The sequence below is a fragment of the Hippichthys cyanospilos genome, chromosome 18 (genome assembly GCF_059441005.1).
Source record: "Hippichthys cyanospilos isolate Australia breed blue-spotted pipefish chromosome 18, RoL_Hcya_1.0, whole genome shotgun sequence".
Lineage (NCBI taxonomy): Eukaryota > Metazoa > Chordata > Actinopteri > Syngnathiformes > Syngnathidae > Hippichthys > Hippichthys cyanospilos.
In genome coordinates, this window is record NC_142386.1 from 13,421,079 (window position 1) to 13,442,356 (window position 21,278).

The window sequence follows — 21,278 nt, forward strand, 5'->3', positions numbered from 1 at the left end:
TTCTATGACAGATTTTCATAAATGTTCAATCTGAGCGCCGCCTGTGACACATTGATGGCCATCCTGTCTTCGATGACTGAGTCTGAGCATACTCTAAGACGCAAAATGCCTTTTGTTTTGAAGTGAATGGCATTTCTTAACCTGAAAAGATAGAACTCCCAAATGTCAAAAATTGTCAAAATTATTGGCCTACAAAATGGGGTCAAACATTTTGGAACACCCTGTATATATATATATAGTCCAATTATAGAGCCCCCAATTTACGAGATTATTCCGTTCCGTGGTTGGGATCGTAACGCTAATTCAAAATTTGGCGAGCAATCCAAACCTATGTTAATCAGCTAATGCATGTAAAACCCCAGAGAAAAACATTAAAAAAAAAAAAAAATATATATATATATATATATATATATATATATATATATATATATATATATATATATATATATATATATATATATATATATATATATATATATATATATATATATATATATGTGTGTGTGTGTGTGTGTGTGTGTGTGTGTGTGTGTGTGTGTGTGTATTTTTTTTCCACCCTCTGCTTTCAAGTCTCAGTCAAAGTTCAAAAATCATACTGTACTTAAAATCTATTTGACTTTACAGTCATAAACTCTGATAGAAACTATAACCACAATGCGGCCCATGATAGAAATGAGTTTGACATCCCTGTACTGAACCAAAATCAATCAGTTACTTCCAATAACATCAGGTCCACAGTTTTGAGGCTGTGGTCAGGTGTTCGCACGACTGTATCGTCCAGGAAGCTTTTTGGAGAGGCCTTGCACCAAAAAATTTCACTTTCAGTTGTCCAAGTTGTGTAATGTTTCTTCACAATTATATTTTGCCAAGACCCCCCTAGGAATAAGAAAACCTTTTGTGCCCCCTCCCCCACCCCACTCGAAGCACTGACTATAAATAAGAATATTATCTATAACAATAAAAAGAAAAAGGATATTATCTTTAATAATGTAAAAGTATTCCTAAACCTGTATCCGTCTTAACTTTAACAAACCCCCCAATATAAATCAACTTAAAAAAAACTGTTGTTTTTTTAAAGTGTTTATATAGGTTACAGGTTAATCTAAAAAGAAAAAAAAGATGAAAATTCTTATTTTATTAGAATTAAACCACATGATATAAACAACTTACTGGCATCGCCCCCTCCACTCTTTCAGAAGCACTGCTTTAGGGAAAGATGCCACGAAGAATATAGAAAAAAAAAATACCCATTTAACCCTCCCCGCCACACACACACACACACACACACACACACACACACACACGCACATGAAGAAACAAACTAATCATCGATGACAGAGTCATTAAGAAATACAATAAATCCATTTGTGGAGATTTTTTTCCCCTCTCTACACGCTCCATTCATTGCTTCCAAAAAGCCATTTGTGTCCTAATAAAAGTATAACGCTGTGTGTATATGTGTGCATAAGTAGCAGTGTGGTAAACAGGCTATACTGCAATTAATTTGAAATTGTGCTGACAGAGACTCGCTGGGAAAGAAGCCATGTGTGCGCGAGCGTGGAGGGAATATCAAGATTATGGCCTGCAGCTTCACAGCACCTCTTTTATATGGTATGATATCAAGCGCTCGCGCACAAACACACACACACACACACACACATACACTGATTGGCCAACGTTGTGTGCGCGTGTCGATACGGCAGCCGCCTGCAGACTAGCAATCCTAGAAGCCGCTAATGCTGCAGTCAGGAAAGTGGAAGAGTGCATGTGGCTCAGTGCTCTGGAAAGGATAAAAATTGAATTTTGCTCTTCTAATGAGGCTTTTTATAAGCAGAATGTGGGAGACAGTAAAACCATCCATCAAATATGTCATCGAGTTGACCGCTAATTCTAATGAGTAGCTTGGCCGGCTAACTCACATTTACATACCGAAATTTGTTGAAAGAGTTCATGCTATTTGAATGAAAGGAAAAAGAACGGTGTTTCTCAAAGTGGGGTGCGCGGACCCCCGGGGGCCTGACTGCAGGGAGTCCGTGAAATAATTTGGGTGTTTCAGAATTGATTTAGTTTCTAGTTTCTAGTTTCTTTAGTCTCTTTTTTTTGGCGGCAGCACTGGCCGCTGTTTTGTGGTGGGGAGCAGTTGCCGTCGGTGCGCACCCGTTGTTCCTTCTCTCTGAGTTGTGTTTTCTTTGTTGGAATGTTGTCATTTATGCTAATATGCCCCAAATTAGTCTTTTGTTGGTCCAACTTGTGACTGTAAATAACATGCTAGCTAATGTTAGTTTTTATCTTCAGCATGTTATATAATGTTGCACTGTACATGTGTAACTCATTGGCATTTTCCTTTGTGATAAGTGCTATTTCTTTTTGGTAAATGCATATGCAAATATTTGCATTGATAATCATACTTGCTTGCAGTTAATTAAAGCTTTGTATTGAAAATATAATCTTTTGTAATTTACTTATATGATTGATTTAATCTTCGCCATTTGTGTACATTTAGTAAGATATTTTTTGCACATGGGACTTAACTGAGTTATGTTTGTTGTATTTTCTTCTCTTTACAATTTTACAATATAAATGAGTGAGAGATGCATTACTGACACAACAAAATTAATGAAGTTACACACATCAAGGAAGGACAGAACATATATACAGAATATAGATACATAGATTGATGATAGATAGATAGATAGATAGATAGATAGATAGATAGATAGATAGATAGATAGATAGATAGATAGATAGATAGATAGATAGATAGATAGATAGATAGATAGATAGATAGATAGATGTGTTCATTTCATTTTATTTTATGTTAAATTATGATAGTATTCAAGACTCTTCTATAAAACAATCATTTCAACCAGTTTGATGTGTTTTTTAAAATGTAAAAACGTTTTTGCTTACTAACGAGGCGATGAAGCCAGCAAAGCTAAAGTGGCATTTAATTTTATAATGCTGCTATTCACTAAATAATTGGCAACAACCTTTGTTGGGAGAAATTGAACTGGTTTGTTATGAGGAGTGCAGTTTGCAATTTTTATTTTCCAAACTTCAGTACAGTTGAAAATAACACATATGCTTGTTGTCAAAGGGATTATGATGCTGAATAAAAGGACACATATGTCTGGCTTAAATTATTTTTTTGTTTTGTTTTGTTTCCGCAAATATTTGCCATTTGCTATCTAAAAAGTGTGAGAACCCCTAGTTTAAATAATATGTTGCATATAGTTTGTATGGCCCCAAGGTGCATAATTGTTACCAATGGGATCCCACAGGAGTCTATACTTTGACCACTACTATTTAGTTCTTTCAATCAATTCCCATTGCTAGATGGACACTAAACTCCCTCTATGACACTTATACTACTCATTTAACCTAGCAATTTCTCAATCAGTTTTCATCAATGTAGCCCCTATGAAATAAGTTTCCAACCCGAAACAAAGCAAAGCCTTTTTGGATGGAATAAAGAAATATTAAAACACTGTGTTGTGCCACCATTTTCTTATGTAGTAAACCTTTGAACTATATCTGTCGTGGTATCGCTAGGTGTATTTTACTGAGTAACCCCAAAAGCTAGATAACATCATTTGTTTTCCTGGCTCACCTGCTGAAAAATTACATCACATCTGTACCACAAAACACATTGTTTCGCAAAGCAGTCACTATAACACAATATAGCAATAAGTAGCTTCAAGTTCTAATTCATTTGCTCTTAATTTGAAAAGACAAATGTACTGTTCCCGTGAATAACTCTTTCATGGCCAGTGTAAGGAAATACATTCATCCATATTTAGAGCCGCTTATACTCACAAGGGTCCCAGGCTTGCTTGTGCCTGTCCCAGCTGACTTGGGGCAGTGGACGGAGGACACCCTTGAACTGGTTGTCAGTCAGTCGCAGGGCACACATAGACGAACAACCATTCATGCACCCAATCACATCCAAGGACAATTCATTATGTCCAATACACCTGCCATGCATGTTTTTGGAGTGTGGGAGGAAGCTGGAGTGCCTGGAGAGAATTCAGTGGGCTCGGGGAGAACAAGCAAACGCCATACAGGAAGGCCGGAACCAGGTGGATTTGAACTCTGGTCTCAGAACTTTGAGGCGGATGCGCTAATCACTGCTTCACCGAGCCACGGACTAAGAAAATCTCTTTTTTTAAAAGTTACCTTGCATTTCCTGGTTATTAGGGGCACATGCAAAAGTAAAAAAATAATAATAATTAAAAAAAAAAGTATATAAGTAAATAATAATGATTTTATACACCGAAATAAAAACCTTAATAATACCCCACAAATTTTTTTGCTAACTTTTATTTTTGTCTTTTTCTTTAACAAGTGACATAGTTTTGTTTAGTAGTTATTCACAAACCAGAATGCAAGAAAAAAACATTCCAACCAGAAATAGGTTATATGAGAGGGATGGTTTTGGAAAAATGTTCATCCTGCTGGGGGCCCAAAAGTGGAACCCCTCAACAAAAAAATAAAAAATAAAATAAAATAGTTTGTGCATAACACAAAGTACATACAACAAGTATGAGAAGAGAACGTAAGAGAAGGTTTAATGACGTTCACTTCCAAGCAAATTTCCAAACTTTAATGAGACTGTGTGGCAAATGTAGTGCCATCATCTCTGTTCTAAGAAAATGCAAAGATTTTCAAGCATGCCCACTAACGGTGTCTCAAAGAAATGACACTTTGCAAGAATACAACTTCTATGTTCTTCTCTTTCAGGTATCTGTGGTGATGGTTAATGAAACATATCAGCCTCCTGCTAGGCAGGCACGACCTATGTAATGTGATTACCGATTATATATTTAAAAAAACAAAACAATTTTTCTACTTCGTATTGAACCTTATTGTGGGTTTTTAAAATGAATTACGTTTTTGTTTGCCAATAGATGTTGCCAAGTCTTATACACTGTCCTTTTCAGACATTCTAAAGATAGTGTCATAAAGGAAGGCGGCGGGCCATTAAGTATTCAATTAAAATTTGTAGATACCTGCACAACCCCTGTTATAATCTCACATAGAAGTGCATTTGAGAATTGCTCATTTAAAAAACTGTCGCATGCCTAAAAGAAGTCCACTCTTGGATGACCGATAATAAATGTCCGCATGGGGGAGTACCAATACCATTTGTCAGGCCCACAACATTTCAAGGTACAGTGGGCCCCCGGTTTACGAGATTAATCAATTCCACGTCTGGGATCGGATTGCAAATTCGCTGGATGGCGGGCAATCCAAACCTATGTTAATTAGCTAATGCGTGTAAAATCCTAGATGAGAACATAAAAATTGTATATCCATATTAAAAATTGGTATCAAAATATATACATAATATACATGAATATAATTAAATAACATAAAAAACATATGAAATATTTATTTACATTTTAGTGACGTGACGAGCTTGTTATGGCCATATTCCCTATTGAATAGCCTAGTGGGTAGCCTAGGCTAGGCTAGCTTAGCCTTCTTCGTATTTCTTGATTATTTCCAGCTTTGTTTTCAAATAAATCATCTTCTTACTTCTCTCTTTTCACTAGCAATCTTGGGACTCATGGCTAACCAATTCAAGTTTGAATTAAGCACTACAATGCACAATAAATACCATATTGAAAGCACACTCAAACGAGATCAAGTCTTTAGGCAGCCATCTTTGTGACCCCGTGCGCCCACCAATAGCAGACCAGCATTGTAGTGACGTAAGCGGTGTCGCGTGAATAGACGTATGAGCGCACACTGACCACCATGTTGGAAGTGTCACGCATACTGGATGTGTCGTAAGGCAAAAGAAATTACATAAAGAGGAGACAAAAAAATGCCGTGAGCCACGTCGTAAGGTGAAAAAAAATGTAAGGCAGGGACGTTGTAAACCGGGGGTCCACTGTATTGTTACTTACAATGGAGGTCAATACTAGTATCGGCTACTCTCTTTGAAGCAATTTTACGTGAACTAGAAACTTCAAATTAGAAGAAAATAGCCCTAAATTTAATGAAAGTTTAAGGGAGATGGTACAATGGAATAGGTCGGTGATCTGTCATTGTTTTTGTTTGGGAAAATCCATGCATCAAAAGTACAAGCGGTATCTGTACTTGGTATTGTGACTACTTGAGAGTAGAGTACCTATATTGGGATTGTTACAAAAAAAAAAAAAAAAAAATACTGATCACATCTTTACAGCAATCAAGAGCAACATTGCCATCAAATGGTCACACAATGCTCAATAAGATTAAAATCAAGAGGAGTGCTGGGCACTAGTGTCATCACTCTTCATAAAATTTAAAAAAATATATACATAGTCACTGGCAGACAACAAGTATTTTAGATGGTGAGAATTTTTGTCGCAGGCAAGGAAAGAGTTCAAATGTTTATCGCACCATGAAGCAAATTCTGTGGTCTTCCTGTGTAGTGCTTGCATGTTCCTCTTGTGCATGTGTTGGTTTTTGCTAGGTGAATGCTCATTAGTCTATATAAACCCTTTGATTGGCTGGCAACTCGTCTAGGCTGTTTCTCACATCTCACCCAAAGTCAGCTGGGAGAAGATCCGGGTTTAATAAGGATAAGCGTTATGCAAAAAGAGTTGATGGATAGCTGCACATTGTTAGTTTATCCTAGGAGTACTGCCATATGCACCACATTTACCTGCAGATTAGTCAGAGCCCAGTGCAAATCTAGCTGCCGCATGGGAGCCCATCTCATGGTGTTATTATGCCGATGCTGTGTCACACAATTAACACAATACAATAATAGCAATACTGGCATGCAGGGTTTCTCAAACCGTTTGAAATCCAGGAGCACTTCCAAGAGACTTTTTTTTTTTTTTTTCCAAATTTCATTTTGGTACCCTCAGAGCACCAGGCGAGAGGTTAATGGCCGAGTGGACTTGCAGTACTTTACTAGCGCCAAAGCACTTTCAGCCTATTTGGTCACCTGAGAGGACGTTCCTATAATGCAGTGTGGCAGGAATGTTAACCGCGAGACAGCTATTTATCAACACGGGAGTTGGCCAAATTCCCAGGAAAAGACCGTCTTCATTTCAATTTTTACGACCCATGAGTAATGTTGTCACTGAGTTTAACAGTTGTCTCCCGGCATTTTGTTTGGAGGATACAGTAATCCCTCGTTTTTCGCAGCTAATGGGGACCGAAACTCCCCAGCTATATGTGATAAACCGCGAAGCAACGTCCACCCTTCTACGAAATTTTCATGCATGTGTATGTGGGTACCTGAATTTTTTTTTAAATGTGAAAAGTATTTATACTTTACATACTTAAGACGAATATTACTTCAGTACAAATAGAGTCTTTACTTAAATCTTAAACTATTAATCCTTATACAATAACCATACTGTTAATTCTTCTCGTTTCCATGTCTTGGCTGTACATAGTCCGGATGACGGTGAGCCGCAGTTGCCCTACAAGTAGGCGCTCGGACGTCTTACTAGAGTGAATGAAGTAGCTGACCAAACATGATTAAAAAGCAGGGTTAATACTTGAAATTCTAATTTATTACGAAAGGTAATAGGATCCCAAAGCTTTCTTTCCTCGTTGCTGGTCTAATCTAGCCGCTAGTGATTGACTTAGAGAACTTCCACCGCAATGACAAAAAAAAAAAGTCGTACCATCCCTACCTGACTGGTCAGTCAATCTGTCAATCAGCTCAAGGGGCACTCCTACACACAAGCGGCTAGATTAGCCCAACAACGAGGAAAGAAAGCTTAGGGTTCTTACTACCTTTTTTAATATTTCAAGTGTATTCAAGTGAATTTCAAGTGTAAACTCTGCTTTTTAATCATGTTTGGTTAGCTACTTGCTTGACTCTAGTTAGACGTCCGAGCACCTACGCGTAGGGAAACTGCGGCTCACCGTCATCCTCACTACATACAGCCAGCACATGGAAACGAGAAGGAATAACAGTATATATAAGCTTTATTAATATTAGTAAATATGTGTTCTGCAAACCTCTGAGGAGTGCCTGTGGCATGTGCATTTCCAGTTAACTTGACTGTCTGGCATGCAGGGAAGCTTTACAGTGCCTCTCTCTGCAATATAGCTTTTTTTGTGAAAAAAAATCTGCGATGCATTGCTAGGTGCGAAGTAGCGAGGGATCACTGTATTTCCCATATTGCTTCTATTAAACATCGGCAGAGGAGAGGTTGCCTTGAACAGACGGATGCAAGGTCTTCTGACTAACACGGCAGTTGCTGCCATCATAAATGTGAAAAATCGTATGACTTCTGTGCCGTGTGTTAGTAATGAGCTGAAAAAATGTTCCAAAACAAACTAGAGGTCGACCAGCTTGTATTTGCAGATTGCAATGATGCTGCAATCTAGCAACCACTTTTGGAATCCTCCACACATGATTTCATAGGGAATTTCCTGACTATTATCACCCTCAAGGTCGCTCCGACTATAACTCAGTCAGCGCGAAGGCCGCGCTGTGTTCATTCTCATGCAAACACCAAACCCACTGATTTCCATTGGGAATGTTTTGCTGACCTCAAACACTGGCGCTGTAAATCCGCGCTTCTGCATCGCAAACTCCTAGTGAGCTTAAAGACCTCATTTACGTCCTTTCCATCACATGTTACGACGAGACATAACTTCGCTACAGCGTGGAACCGGGCCAGGTTTCACCACATCCCTTCTGTGACACACAATAAATTAATCTAGAAGGAGTCATTGACTTCCAAGTGTCCACTGTTGCCGTGATTAATCGCATCAAGGCGACTAAGAGGCCATGGGGGAGACGTTGCAGGGATGGAGCAAAGTCAATGGCACCTTCAAATATTAGTGTGCGTCATGAGAGACAGCCTACCCATTTGTGTCCACTGTAATGGACATTTGTTTTTGGTTAGTCCCTCTGGTCAGTCATTGACGGTCACCTGTTTTGCTGATGGACCAACGAATGATGGTAATGCTAACAAAAGGCAAATCAAAAATGTTGAAATTGCAATTTTCATCCGTTGTTGTAATTGTTGGGTAAATACATCACATCAGACGTTTACCAGCCTGCTGCACCCATTTTTTGCTTACTGAAATATAACTCAACTGATTTGGATGTTTATCTGCTATATTGCTGCATCTTTACAGTACAAACTGCAATCAGTCTAAAATGGTTAAGTCTTAATATGATATATTTAATATATCATATTAAAAATATTAAAAAAATAGCATATATATATATATATATATATATATATATATATATATTATATATATATATATATATATATATATATATATCATCTTGAGATAAGATCATTGCTGTCAACTCTTATATCACTCTTATATCAAAAGTTGCAATTTACAGTGCTTTGAAATGCAGATTTTTGATAATAACAAATTGCGTAGTTTTGCCGTTCCATGAATATTAAATCGGTGCGATGTTCACGCCTGTTAGCCACATTCCCAACATATGCCCAGCTCTAAACTGGCCCTGAATTACGGCATGAATGTTTCAGCATGCACTTATCTACAGTAAGTTCATCATTCCGGGACTTTCACACACTCCCGAGGCCCATTCATTTTTCATGGTGGCTTACTGGCAACATCCATGAGAACAACTAAGAAACGTGAGAATCCCTTTTTTTAAATACATATAAGTGGAATACCAACAAGCAGTTTGGCCTTCTCGAGTTCAATGCTGATATAATGGTGACACCAAAAAAGGAAAGGAAAAAGGAGAAGAACATGCCTCTTTGATTGAGAGATGTGAACTTTATGACACGAGGGTCCTATGAGACCTCCATTTGATCCAGGCCATGATAAAATTCTGAAAACAAATCTGGGAGTTGTTACTAAAAAGACCAAAGACAATGAGTGCTCCTAATCTGTGAAGGAAGGAAAGAAAGACAGAAAGAAGGAAGGAAGGAAGGATGTGGGCCCAAAAACATTGAAGCAAGGAGAGTCTCAGCAACAACACTGACCTCACAATAAATGAAAGGAAAAGGGAAACTAAATACACTCCAAACTGATGAGACAACAATGAACACCTGAACACAATTGATGGAGTAAGCTGATTGGTTGATACAGGAGAGCAGGTTGACAAGGACTGTTGGACGCCATAAAATAAAAAGACAATGGAACAAGCGACAAGAAAAACAACTAGGAACGAAACCGAATCCAACACAAAGCCAGAAGATGAAAAAAACACAACAAAACCAAATCCAACATGACCACAACACACACCACATTCACAAAACTCAGATGAGGACTCTAAATTGTCCATAGTGTGGTGGTGCTGGCAGGTGCAATTAAACTGCCGTTCTAATGAGAATTTTTCATAAATTTCGCATGGACTTCATAAAAAGTGAAACAGCCCCTAAGCGTCACTTAATGTGTGAATAAAAATCCATAAATTAGCATTGATAATACATCTGTTTCGCAGATATGCTTCACTCAATCCTTCATGTGAGACACTTGAAGGGTTATAAATAGCAGACTCATTTTTATCTGAGTGCTCTGCAGTTGTTCTCAACTGTGTGCCAAAAATACATTTCATGATAATCTTGTCATGTAGAATTTTACTTATTGAGTATAAAAAAAGCATATTATCATTTACACAATTCGGGGATGAGTTACTTGCTTGTGCTAGTAGCACAACTTTCAGACTTTATCAACATTTGGAGAAATAGAACCTCTGTGTCTCCAAATGTTGAACCTAACGCTGAGTTAAGTCAAATGGCCACGATAATTTACCAAATGTGAAATGATTACCACATATGAAATCCAATTTTTGTACTTGGTTCAGTCTGTATTTCTGAAAACTATAAAAACTCCCCAATCCTTCACGACCACAAACTACACAGTCCTATTGTTTTGATTCAAGGATGCACATCTCAGAGTCTTCTTCTTGTAGTTTTATGGCCCTGGCACTTTCTGTCCCATCGTTATTTAATAATAATAATAATAATACCAGTAATAATAATACAACCCTACAACTAACCCCAACCGCCATACCAAATTAATCCAATCTGGAATTGGGATAGTAAGGCAAAACTGTCCTATGGCGGACAATAGGAACATATGGTAATTAGCTAATATCTATACAACCCCAGGTAAAAACATCCAAATTAATTATACATATTAAAAATTGGTAACAAAATAGTATAGTAATAGTATAGTTATATATAGTATACATGTATACAATTAAATAACATCATGAATAAAAAATATATAAAGGAAAAATGAAATTTTATTTACCTTTGAGTGATGTTGACTAGAGTTACTTACGGCTATAATCCCTAGCGAGGATATCCTAGCCTAGCCGTCTTCGTATTTGTTTATTGTCTCCATCTTCGTTTCCAGACTAATCATCTTTTTACTTCGCTTTTTAACATCACTTGCAATCTTGGGACCCATGGTTAACCAATTCAAGTTGAACTCAAGCACTCAAATGCACAGTAAATATGATATTGTAAGCACTCACACAAGATCAAGTCTTTAGCGTGTTGGCATCTTAGTGACACCGTGACACCGACCAATAGCAGACAAGCATATAAAATAATTGAGAAGAACTGTTCTTCTATCATGATATCAGATATGAATAATTTGACATCAGTATCTTTCAGACAAACCTGGTGTTTCATTTATGTTTTTCCAAAGTTGTCTTGGTTTGAGAACTACTTTTTTTTTAATGTGTCAATGCTTTTTCCTTCCAAATTTAATTTACTTAATTATTGATAATGATCACACCCCGTGTAGTGTTGTACAGTTGATACCGTTTTTTTTTTTCTTTTTTAACAGTAGGAGGAAGATTACGAGTTTCTTTCTTTTTACGTTCGGGGGTTAGCAGCACCCGCAGAATGAAATTGTTTCCTCCCAGATTGCATGAGATTCAATGGCTTCAAGCTGACCGCACCCTTGGGGGAAGCCCACTGGTTGTGGTTCTTCAGTGAGGAGCTAATTTAACTCACGCGCACTTATCATTTACCTCCAGGGTAAATCTATTGTATTTATGAAGCATTGCTTTTGTGGGCGCTTGGAAGCAGAATTAATCATAACAAAAAAAAAAAAATCAACTGCCAGTGGAGCTTTAATGCAGCTGCAGCTCCTCATTCACATGCTGAGTGGAGCAGCAGGGGAGGAGGAGGAAGAGAAGGGAGGAGTCCCTCCCTCCCTTCCCCTAATCTCGTCCAGCTCTGCTCATTGTTGAACAGCCCCCATGCGCGCTGACTGAAGAACTCCGAACGCCGGGAGAGGGGCGCACATTGAGCGGATTGCGGCAATTAGGACGAAAGCGAGCTTCTGGCCGGATGCTGTGAGAGCTCCATCATCATCATCACCTACACCGCCATCATCATCGTCATCCTCCTGAAATGCGTTACTGCGTTCACACTCAACAGCGTCGACTGGTCCCCGCACCGACTCTGACGCCAGGTAAGCCTTGATGGGCGATGACAATGGAGTTGCGACTTGGATCATGAATGGCAATACGTCACCCCGAGTGAGATTTGACGGTTCGCCTGGTGTGTTTTAGGTGAGCGCATGCGCGGCCCGGCTTCCCCGCGTTGAGCGCCCCCATCCACTACCTTGTGCACGAAGGTTCCCGCGGGCCGGATGCTACCCCCGAACTCGGCGTCGCCCCCGGCTCCCCGTTGCCCGGGGCCGCCGGGCGTCAACGGCACGTGCGCCGAGCAGCTGAGCGTCGCCTTCCCGCCGCTGTCGTCCACTCTGGCCCTGCTGGTGCTGGTGGCGGCACTGGCGGGCGTCGTGCTGCTCTCCGTGGCCACCTTCCACTTCCACAAGAGGAGGCTGAGGAAGCGCAAGATCCAGAGAGCGCAGGAGGAGTACGAGCGCGACAGTCGCAAAGCCGCCGCCGCCGCCGCCGCCGCCGCGGCTGCAAGGGGGCCAGCGAGGCCGTGCGTCATTGCGCGGCCGCTGCGGTGCGCCCCGCACCGGGAGGAGGCTGAGCGCGGAGCCGATCCGGTGGAGCGCCCGGGAGCCACCGCGGACTGCTAAACTCAGGGAACGAGACTGTGGAATAAACAGGAAAAAAAAAAAAGCAATAAGGCACAAAGAACTCTCATTCATCTCTGCTGCTGCTTGTCGATGACTCTCATGCAGAATACTCAGCACAGCAGGCCTGTAGGATAGTGTACACACATGCACGCACGCGCACACGCGTCCAGACACGCATCCACGCACGCACATACAAACACGCGATTGAGCAGTAGTTCCCAACCTCTATCGAGCTAAGACACAGCCAGTGGTGCCTTGAGATACTAGTTTCTTTTTCTTCCCAGAACATACTTGTATTTCTAGAGGAGGCGCAACAATTTATCCAGCGCTTCTCAAATGGGGGTACCAGTGCCCCTTGGAGTACCTTAAGGCTCTTCAGGGGCTATGTGATATTTTAACAGGGAATCTAATTGAACACTTTTGATTTCAGTTGACCCAAACAATACATTTTTTCTTCTCAAACTAAGATCGAATTAATTGGAACATGAAGCAACTGATTAATAAATTGTCTTCATGATTAAAATGTTAGTTTTCATTTATTGAGGTTTGACCCAGCCTATTCATTTGTGTTGACAGTTTTTCATCTACATCTGTTGACTAGTTCTTGCTGGAGGTACCCTATTAAATTCTTTTGGGGACATCCTGGACTGGGATGCAGTTAACTTTGCCATCCTGCTAAAACAATTTGGACACAGCAGCAGCACAAATTAATAGGATGGGTCTCAGAAGGATATGGATGCAAATTGTCATAAGTGACACTATTTTCTGGTAGTTTAGATACAAATAAATGCTGTCAAACGATCTATATTTTGAAGTTGCTGAAAAAAATATAATTACAGATACCACAGTGCATGTAGTTCCAAATTTTATTAAGTCAAATATGAATGGCAACAGCACCCTATTTGATTTTATTTTCTTCAAAAAATGTTCATGTGGAAAAAAGGTTGCGAGCCACTGCATTCCTCGCTGACCAATCAATAATCAAATCAATTGATTATCGTTTTTAATAAACAATTAATTATACAGAGACCTAAAAATTTCCAAACTCTTTGAATTTCAGCCTCTAGAAGGTAAACGTTCTCAGATTTATTCCGTCTTATTTGAAAGCCAACACAAATGATGAATTAAAATACGATATTTCCAAATGTTTGTTTATAACTTTGAAAGAAATGATCGATATTTCTACCAATTTCGTAATGTATTGACGAAACCAGGAAATTAATCATGAAAAAAATGTCCTGTTATTTGAATGGATAGAAATTTAAACATATTTTTACAAATCTGATTAATCAACACACTTAATATTCATAAATGGTAACCCTTATCTCTCGTTAAATATGTTCTCAGACCAGTAGGCAAACCTCAATGTTGCATAACTAACTAGTATTGTCATTTTACTGCAAGTAAATCTATATGTATTTACGGTGAGCGAGTTGTGAAAGCGCACTCATCTCTCAAATTTTCAAGACATTGAAAAAAAACTTCCAAGCACTAGCTTGCATCTTGAAAAACTTGTAAATCAAGGCACTAGTATCTCAAGGCACCACATTATTGTAATCTATCAAAAATCTTACACTGTAAGTGTTGAAAATTATTTCATTTTTCTGCATCATAATATATCGCTGGCATTGATACATGAACAAATGATTTCAAACATGTAATTGTTTTTTTTTTCCCCGCAAGGTAAAAGGACAAAAGCAGGGGGTGTCCAAAGTCCTTCCCAGAGATTCATTTTTAGTTTTTAACAAAGCTAAGCGACTTCAACACACTTTCTTGACACCGATTATTGTACTTTCCAGTACAAGGCTTTTGCAGAATTTGGGGGAATTCCAGAAAAGCAAAGCAAAAAGAAAAAAAACAACCAAATAAGAAAAAAAAAACGACCTGACTAGGGTGAGTTTTCTGTTGCAGTACCACTCAAAACCTCGTTGGGACAGTGTAGAGTTGAAAAGTGAACACTGACCACCATAGAAGGAGTTTACGCAACCTATTTTTCCATGTTCTCAATATGTAAATTGGGGCTCTTGCAAATGACCAAATTGAGCCAAAAGGCATGTCATATTTTGGGCAGGCAATTTTCAGACTTTTTTTTTGTGCATGTACCGATGGTAACCAGAAAACCTCACCTATTTTGCTTTCACATGCTCAGGGCATAGAAATAAAAGTAGTACTTTGGCCCGATCTAGTTGAAAAGAGCGAAGGAAGTTAATTTTTTGTAAAAGTATTGCTTTGCCGCTTACTTGGGGCATTTTGGTTTCGACAAATATTGTTGAAGGGAGTTGGGGAGTTCCATTAAGACTAAAGTAGTGCTTTGATCTTAGTGACAATGAGCTATTTTGGAGTAAGTTAAAGAGTTTCATTTAGACAAAGGTAATGCTTTGCCACCATCTTGTGGGATCTTAATGTCAAGGAACTATGTTGAAGTGGGTTCAGGTGTTTCATTTAGACAAAAGGTCGTGCTTTGCAACCATCTTGGTGACAATGAACCATGTGAGAGTGCTGGCGGTTCATTCAGACTAAAGTATCGCTTTTACGCTATTTTGGTGTCAATTGACTATGTTGAAGTGAGTTGAGTTTTTATGAGCGAAAAAAATAGTGCTTAACTGTCATCTTGGTGCCAAGAAACTATATTGGGTAGAGGAGCTTCATCTAGTCAAATGTATTGCTTTGACGCAGTTCTCGCTTTTACTCTTCTTTGCTACTTAATATAACAATTGTACTCCGGAGTACGACGTAGTGTTAAGCCTTTATTAGCATAGCACTTAGGCAGTAGCAAAAGGTGGTGCAACGAAACCTGGAGCTGGGGTTACCCATCATGCATTTCGTGACAAAACTATGGGTAACATTACAACTCAAAATACACCACAGATGCCATCATGGTGTTGATGAACAATGTTTTAGTGAGTTGAGGATTTCCTTTGGAAAAAGTAGGCCTTTGACGGCACATTGTACAAATGAACTATGAGTAAGAGAGTTGAGGAGCTTCATTCAGACAGATCTAATTGTTTTGACATCATCTTGGTGCCAAGGAACTATATTGGGTTGAGGAGCTTCACCTAGCCAAAAGTATTGCCTTGACGCCATCTTGGTGTTGATGAACAATGTTTTAATTAGGGAGTTGAGGAGTTCCTTTGGAAAAAGTAGTGCTTTGCCAGCATGTTGGTACAAAGGAACTATGTGGAAGAGAGTTGAGGAGCTTCATTCAGACAGATCTAATTGTTTTGACATCATCTTGGTGCCAACGAACTATATTGGGTTGAGGAGCTTTACCTAGCCAAAAGTATTGCCTTGACGCCATCTTGGTGTTGATGAACAATGTTTTAATTAGGGACTTGAGGAGTACCTTTGGAAAAAGTAGTGCGTTGGTACGAAGTAACTATGTGGAAGAGAGTTGAGGAGCTTCATTCAGACAGATCCAATTGTTTTGACATCATCCTGGTGCCAAGGAACTATGTTGGGTTGAGGAGCATCATCTAGCCGAAAGTATTGCCTTGACACCATCTTGGTGTCAATAGACAATAAACAAAGGAGTTGCTTTGGAAAAAGTAGTGCTTTGCCGGCACTATGTGGAAGAGAGTTGAGGATCTTCATTCAGAAAGCTCTAATTGTTTCGACATAATCTTGGTGCCAACGAACTATTGTGAAGTGTTGTGGAGCGTCATTTAGAAAAAAAGTAGGACTGTGACACCATCTTGGTACCAGCGATTTGTGTAGGAGTGAGCTGAGCAGCTTCATTGACATAAAAGTAGTGCTTTGACACAATTTTCTGACATCTATTGGCAACTAAGTATCTTTTTTGAAGGGCATCAACTACTCACGGAGTTTCACTCATGCAGGGGTTCGCTGTACTGGATGAGGGCAATGATGTTTCCCTGTTTATTTTTGTAAGATACAAGGAGCCCAAACGAGCCATATTATAAAACATTTAACAAAATATTATAAACTAGAACAAAGGGGAAAATTGAGGGGGGGGGGGGGCTACAAAACTATGTGCTTTGTCACCTACAAGACAAGTTGAGACATCGGCCAATTTAACCGCTTAACTTAACCCAAACACAGAATTGGTTTTAGCAGAAGCGAAAAGGGTCATCTCTTTGACATCTCTTTGAAAATCTTTTTTTTTTTTTGGGGGGGGGGGGGGGGGGGGGGTGCATTCTATAATGTCTCGCTTGGAACACTGGCTGGTTTTGTTTCGTTCAACTCTGGAGACGTTTTAAATTTTAACACCTCTCCGGGATGTGACACACGATTGCGTTGAATTATTTACACGTGGTGACACAACACACACACGGACACACATGTCGTAATGGCTTAGCTGATCTTCCTTGGCATGTCCTCTGACACACTAGCAGTATGTAGTTAGACTCTTAATGGATGTTGTAGGCCTGTTAGGCAGTGCAAAAGCTGCACATATTAACATACAGTAGAGGCTTCTTTCTTTGGGCATTGTAGTATTTGTTCCTTCCTTGCTTCCTTGCTTCCTTGCTTCCTTGCTTCCTTCCTTCCTTCCTTCCTTCCTTCCTTCCTTCCTTCCTTCCTTCCTTCCTTCCTTCCTTCCTTCCTTCCTTCAATTAAGTGACTTGAAGTGCTCCAATGTCGGTTTTAGACATCTTAGCCCCTAGTTATGCAAGACCTTTTGGCTGTAGTAATACACATAAAATCTCGTTTTGTTCATTTTCCTTGCGTCAGATAGTAGCTAGCGTTTTAAATGCGAATTTTTTGAACATTGATATAACAATTGTGGTCCATGAGAATTCTTCCCTTGAACAGCAGATTTGGTTTCTTTGTTAACTCTTTTTATCGTAACATATTATAGTGGGCCTATACATAAGAGTCATGGATTCTAATCCATTCACTGTACATGTATCATGAGGAATGTTCGCTGTGATCTGCCTTATACAAGGATTATACTGTATGTAGTATTTAGAGTTTATAAATAAATACTGGAGATATTATTGGTTGTCTTACCTGTGTGGTCGCAATTCTCGACATTCCTTCCTCTTGGACAATGCTGGTTATGCACAATCGAGGCCTGTTTATTTAGCTGCCGATGAGAAACAAACGTGTTGATTTTGAGTTGTCGCCAATGTGGTGAATGACAAATGTCCATAGTCACTTTTTTGAAACTTGGTTGAAAAAATTGCTCTTCCTTCCCCTAAAAAATGCAGTTGTCAACTCATGTCTACTTTTTGTCAAATTTGAGCAAAATTGTCTACCAAAATATGGTAAACTATATGAGAAATGTAGGTTTAAATGAAATTTGCCCATCCCCGTAAAAAAAAAAAAAAAAAACTGAAAAACTGAGAAGGGTACATTTTGCAAAAGTGTAGTATTAAATAATTCAGAGAGGAATTTTGCACCCACAACTAGTCCAATTTAAACATTTTGTATGCTCATTTGAAAATTGTTTCAGCGTGGCGAATTTTAAAGAATCCAGCAAGGTTTTTTTTTCCCACTAAAACATGGTACAGTAAATGCAAAATTTCCTATTGTTACCTTTAATCAAATTCCCCCCCCAAAAACTCTCTCTCTGCCACTCTCGCTCTCATTCTCTTTCTCCCTCTCTTTCTCTCCCTCTCTCTCTCACTCTCTCTCTCTCACTCTCTCTCTCTCTGAGTGTATATATATATAAGTCTAATTAAAAGTGAAGCCTGTAGCTGACCAAATATGATAACAATCACAGTTTACACTTGGAATTCCAGTTTTTTACAAAAAAAAATCTAAGTAAGAATTTTTCATTTTAAAATGCTCTGGTGAAGCCTCGCTCCTGCTCCCCCTCCACATTGATCAAATCGTGTCTGTGAGTTTCATGAGGGAGACTGGCACTCCTACAACACAAGCGATTAGCTCCCGGCACGACCATCGACCCATGAGGACAGGAGTTGTATTCTACTCCCAACCCGAAAGCTTTTTGAAACTGTCATGCTTGTCCATCGTTGTAATTGGCAGCTGTCATCCAATGAATCCATCATTGCACTGACTAATGACCAAACTATCTCATGCATAAGCGTAAGACAGTGCCAGTCTAAGCAGCAAGTTAACAAGCTTGCCCTCAGGTAGTGATGCGACGTTCGTGAACAAACCCAGCCTTTGAAAGTAGCCTTCATCTGTCCCAAATATGTACTGGACGTCCCAGAATCAAGATGACAGACAGCTCCAAAGATGGTGAGGAACAACCAGGTCAAGATCCTATGGGACTTCCAGATATGGTGATAGCAAACCAGCCTGATATAGTGGTGGTGGATAAACCTCAGAAGACCACAATTGTGATTAAGCAACCCGAAAAGCTGGATAAATCTTAAGGGATTGGAGGAAGAACAAGAAAAAATGTAGACCATGTACACAACAGTGGTAGCGGCTGTAATGGAGGCATTGGGAGCAGTCACCTGTCATCTGCTGAATGGCTCCAGCAGATACCAGGAGCAGCTTCTGACATCTCTCTACAGAGGAATGCAATACTTGGATCAGCTAGGATCCTGCGCAGAACCGTCAAGCTCCCAGGCCTCTGCCCCAGGTATTACTCTATTTTATTGCCCATTGTGAATTTCTTCGTGGCAAGCGAAGAACTTTCCTGCACTGAGCAGTAGCATGATGAAAGTAGATGCTTATGCTGCTTCGTGAAGTGTTCTACTTTCTGCCACTGAGTAATAAGCAAGCTATTTCGCACAAGCATGCCAATATGCGAGGAAAATAAAGTCACCAAATTATTTCGTTTTTTTAAGTTTAATTGAGTAGCGGCGTGTTTTAAGATCATTGGTACCTATATTATAGCTCTCACAAAATTGCAATTAAATCATACTCTATTGCTTGAATTCTGGTTTTTACAGTGAGGATTTTACAGATTGAAACATATTATTCCCAACAATACTTACAGTATACTGGGCGGCATGATTGTGGTCTGGTTAGCACGTCCGCCTAACAGTGCAGAGGTCATGAGATCACTTCTGGCTTTGCGCTTTCCTGTGTGGAGTTAGCAAGTTCTCCCCATGCCCAAGTTGGTTTTCTACAGATACAGTGGTACCTCTACTTATGAACACCCTTTGTTACAAAAAATTCAGCTTACAAAACGCCTCAGGGGACAAATACGGTCTCTAGTAACGAGAGAAAGTTCAAGATATGAAAGGCGACATTGTTGGCATATAATATGAGACACGAGACACCAGCACTCACGCCAACATGACTGAAATGAAAAACGTTATAACAACCCAAGATGTCTACCATACTTGTTACAGTTTGTGATGCATTTTTATCATTTATTATTAATATGCCGGCTTGCCCACAAACGAGACAATAGTTTTTTGCATTGATGTTTACTTTGGTCTTCCACTTTTCATTTTTACTTGTTTCATCCACACTTCCCACCAAAAAAATACACCGTAGAACTAAGAAACATAAAATGGACATTATCTATGGCTAACATTGTACATTTTCACATAAAAACACATGTGTAACATACCACTTTACACTGTTCCTGTTGTTTGCACGTCTTTAGTACTGTAGCAATGACATTACACAGTAAGTAAACTTATATGCTCAAAATAATAATAAAAAAAATATATATAGTGGCATCACGAGGGAACATGTAGTGGAGGAACGCTACTTCCCCTTCTATAAGCCAACGCCGCAAGATGGCCGACATTCCAAGGACTCCATTGACCAGCATGCATCACAGCCTCAACAGGGGCAGTTGCTTCAGTCATCTAATAAAAGCACACCTGGTTGATTCAGAATTGGACTACAGACTACATATATACATATATGTATGTGTATGTATATATATATATATATATATATATATATATATATATATATATATATATATATATATATATATATATATATATATATATATATATATATACATGTATATATATATATATATATATATATATATATATATATATACATGTATATATATATATATATATATATATATATATATATATATATATATATATATATATATATATATATATATATATATATATATATATATATATATATATACACACAAAAAGAAAGAAAAAGTTATATACAGAATTGTTAGTGTAGGTAGTGCATTCTAGGAAAATAGCAGCATTGTGTGTGCTGAATGTAACCAGTCAGGATGTAAACAATCTAATGGAGGTTAAGGTGAGAGTGCGTTTGAGTGAGTCCCTGAGATTGGAGTGTGCATATGAGTGTATGTGTAGTGGTTATTGGGGGCAACATCTCAAGGCAAACAAGTGAACTGCATTCGTATTGTCAACTACTACAATTATTACCAGTATGATTAATTTAAAGGATTTTGGAGCATAATTTAA

At 38.9% G+C, this 21,278-nt stretch overlaps 1 protein-coding gene across 1 annotated transcript; it reads left to right on the forward strand.

The window, feature by feature from the left end:
* Positions 1–12,143: 12,143 nt before the first annotated feature.
* Positions 12,144–17,106, forward strand: LOC148409078 (uncharacterized). Its single transcript, XM_088441473.1, has 2 exons — positions 12,144–12,393; positions 12,494–17,106. Exon 2 carries the CDS (start codon positions 12,574–12,576, stop codon positions 12,973–12,975), a length of 402 nt encoding a protein of 133 aa, XP_088297599.1. The 5' UTR covers positions 12,144–12,393; positions 12,494–12,573; the 3' UTR covers positions 12,976–17,106.
* The last annotated feature ends 4,172 nt before the right edge of the window (positions 17,107–21,278 follow it).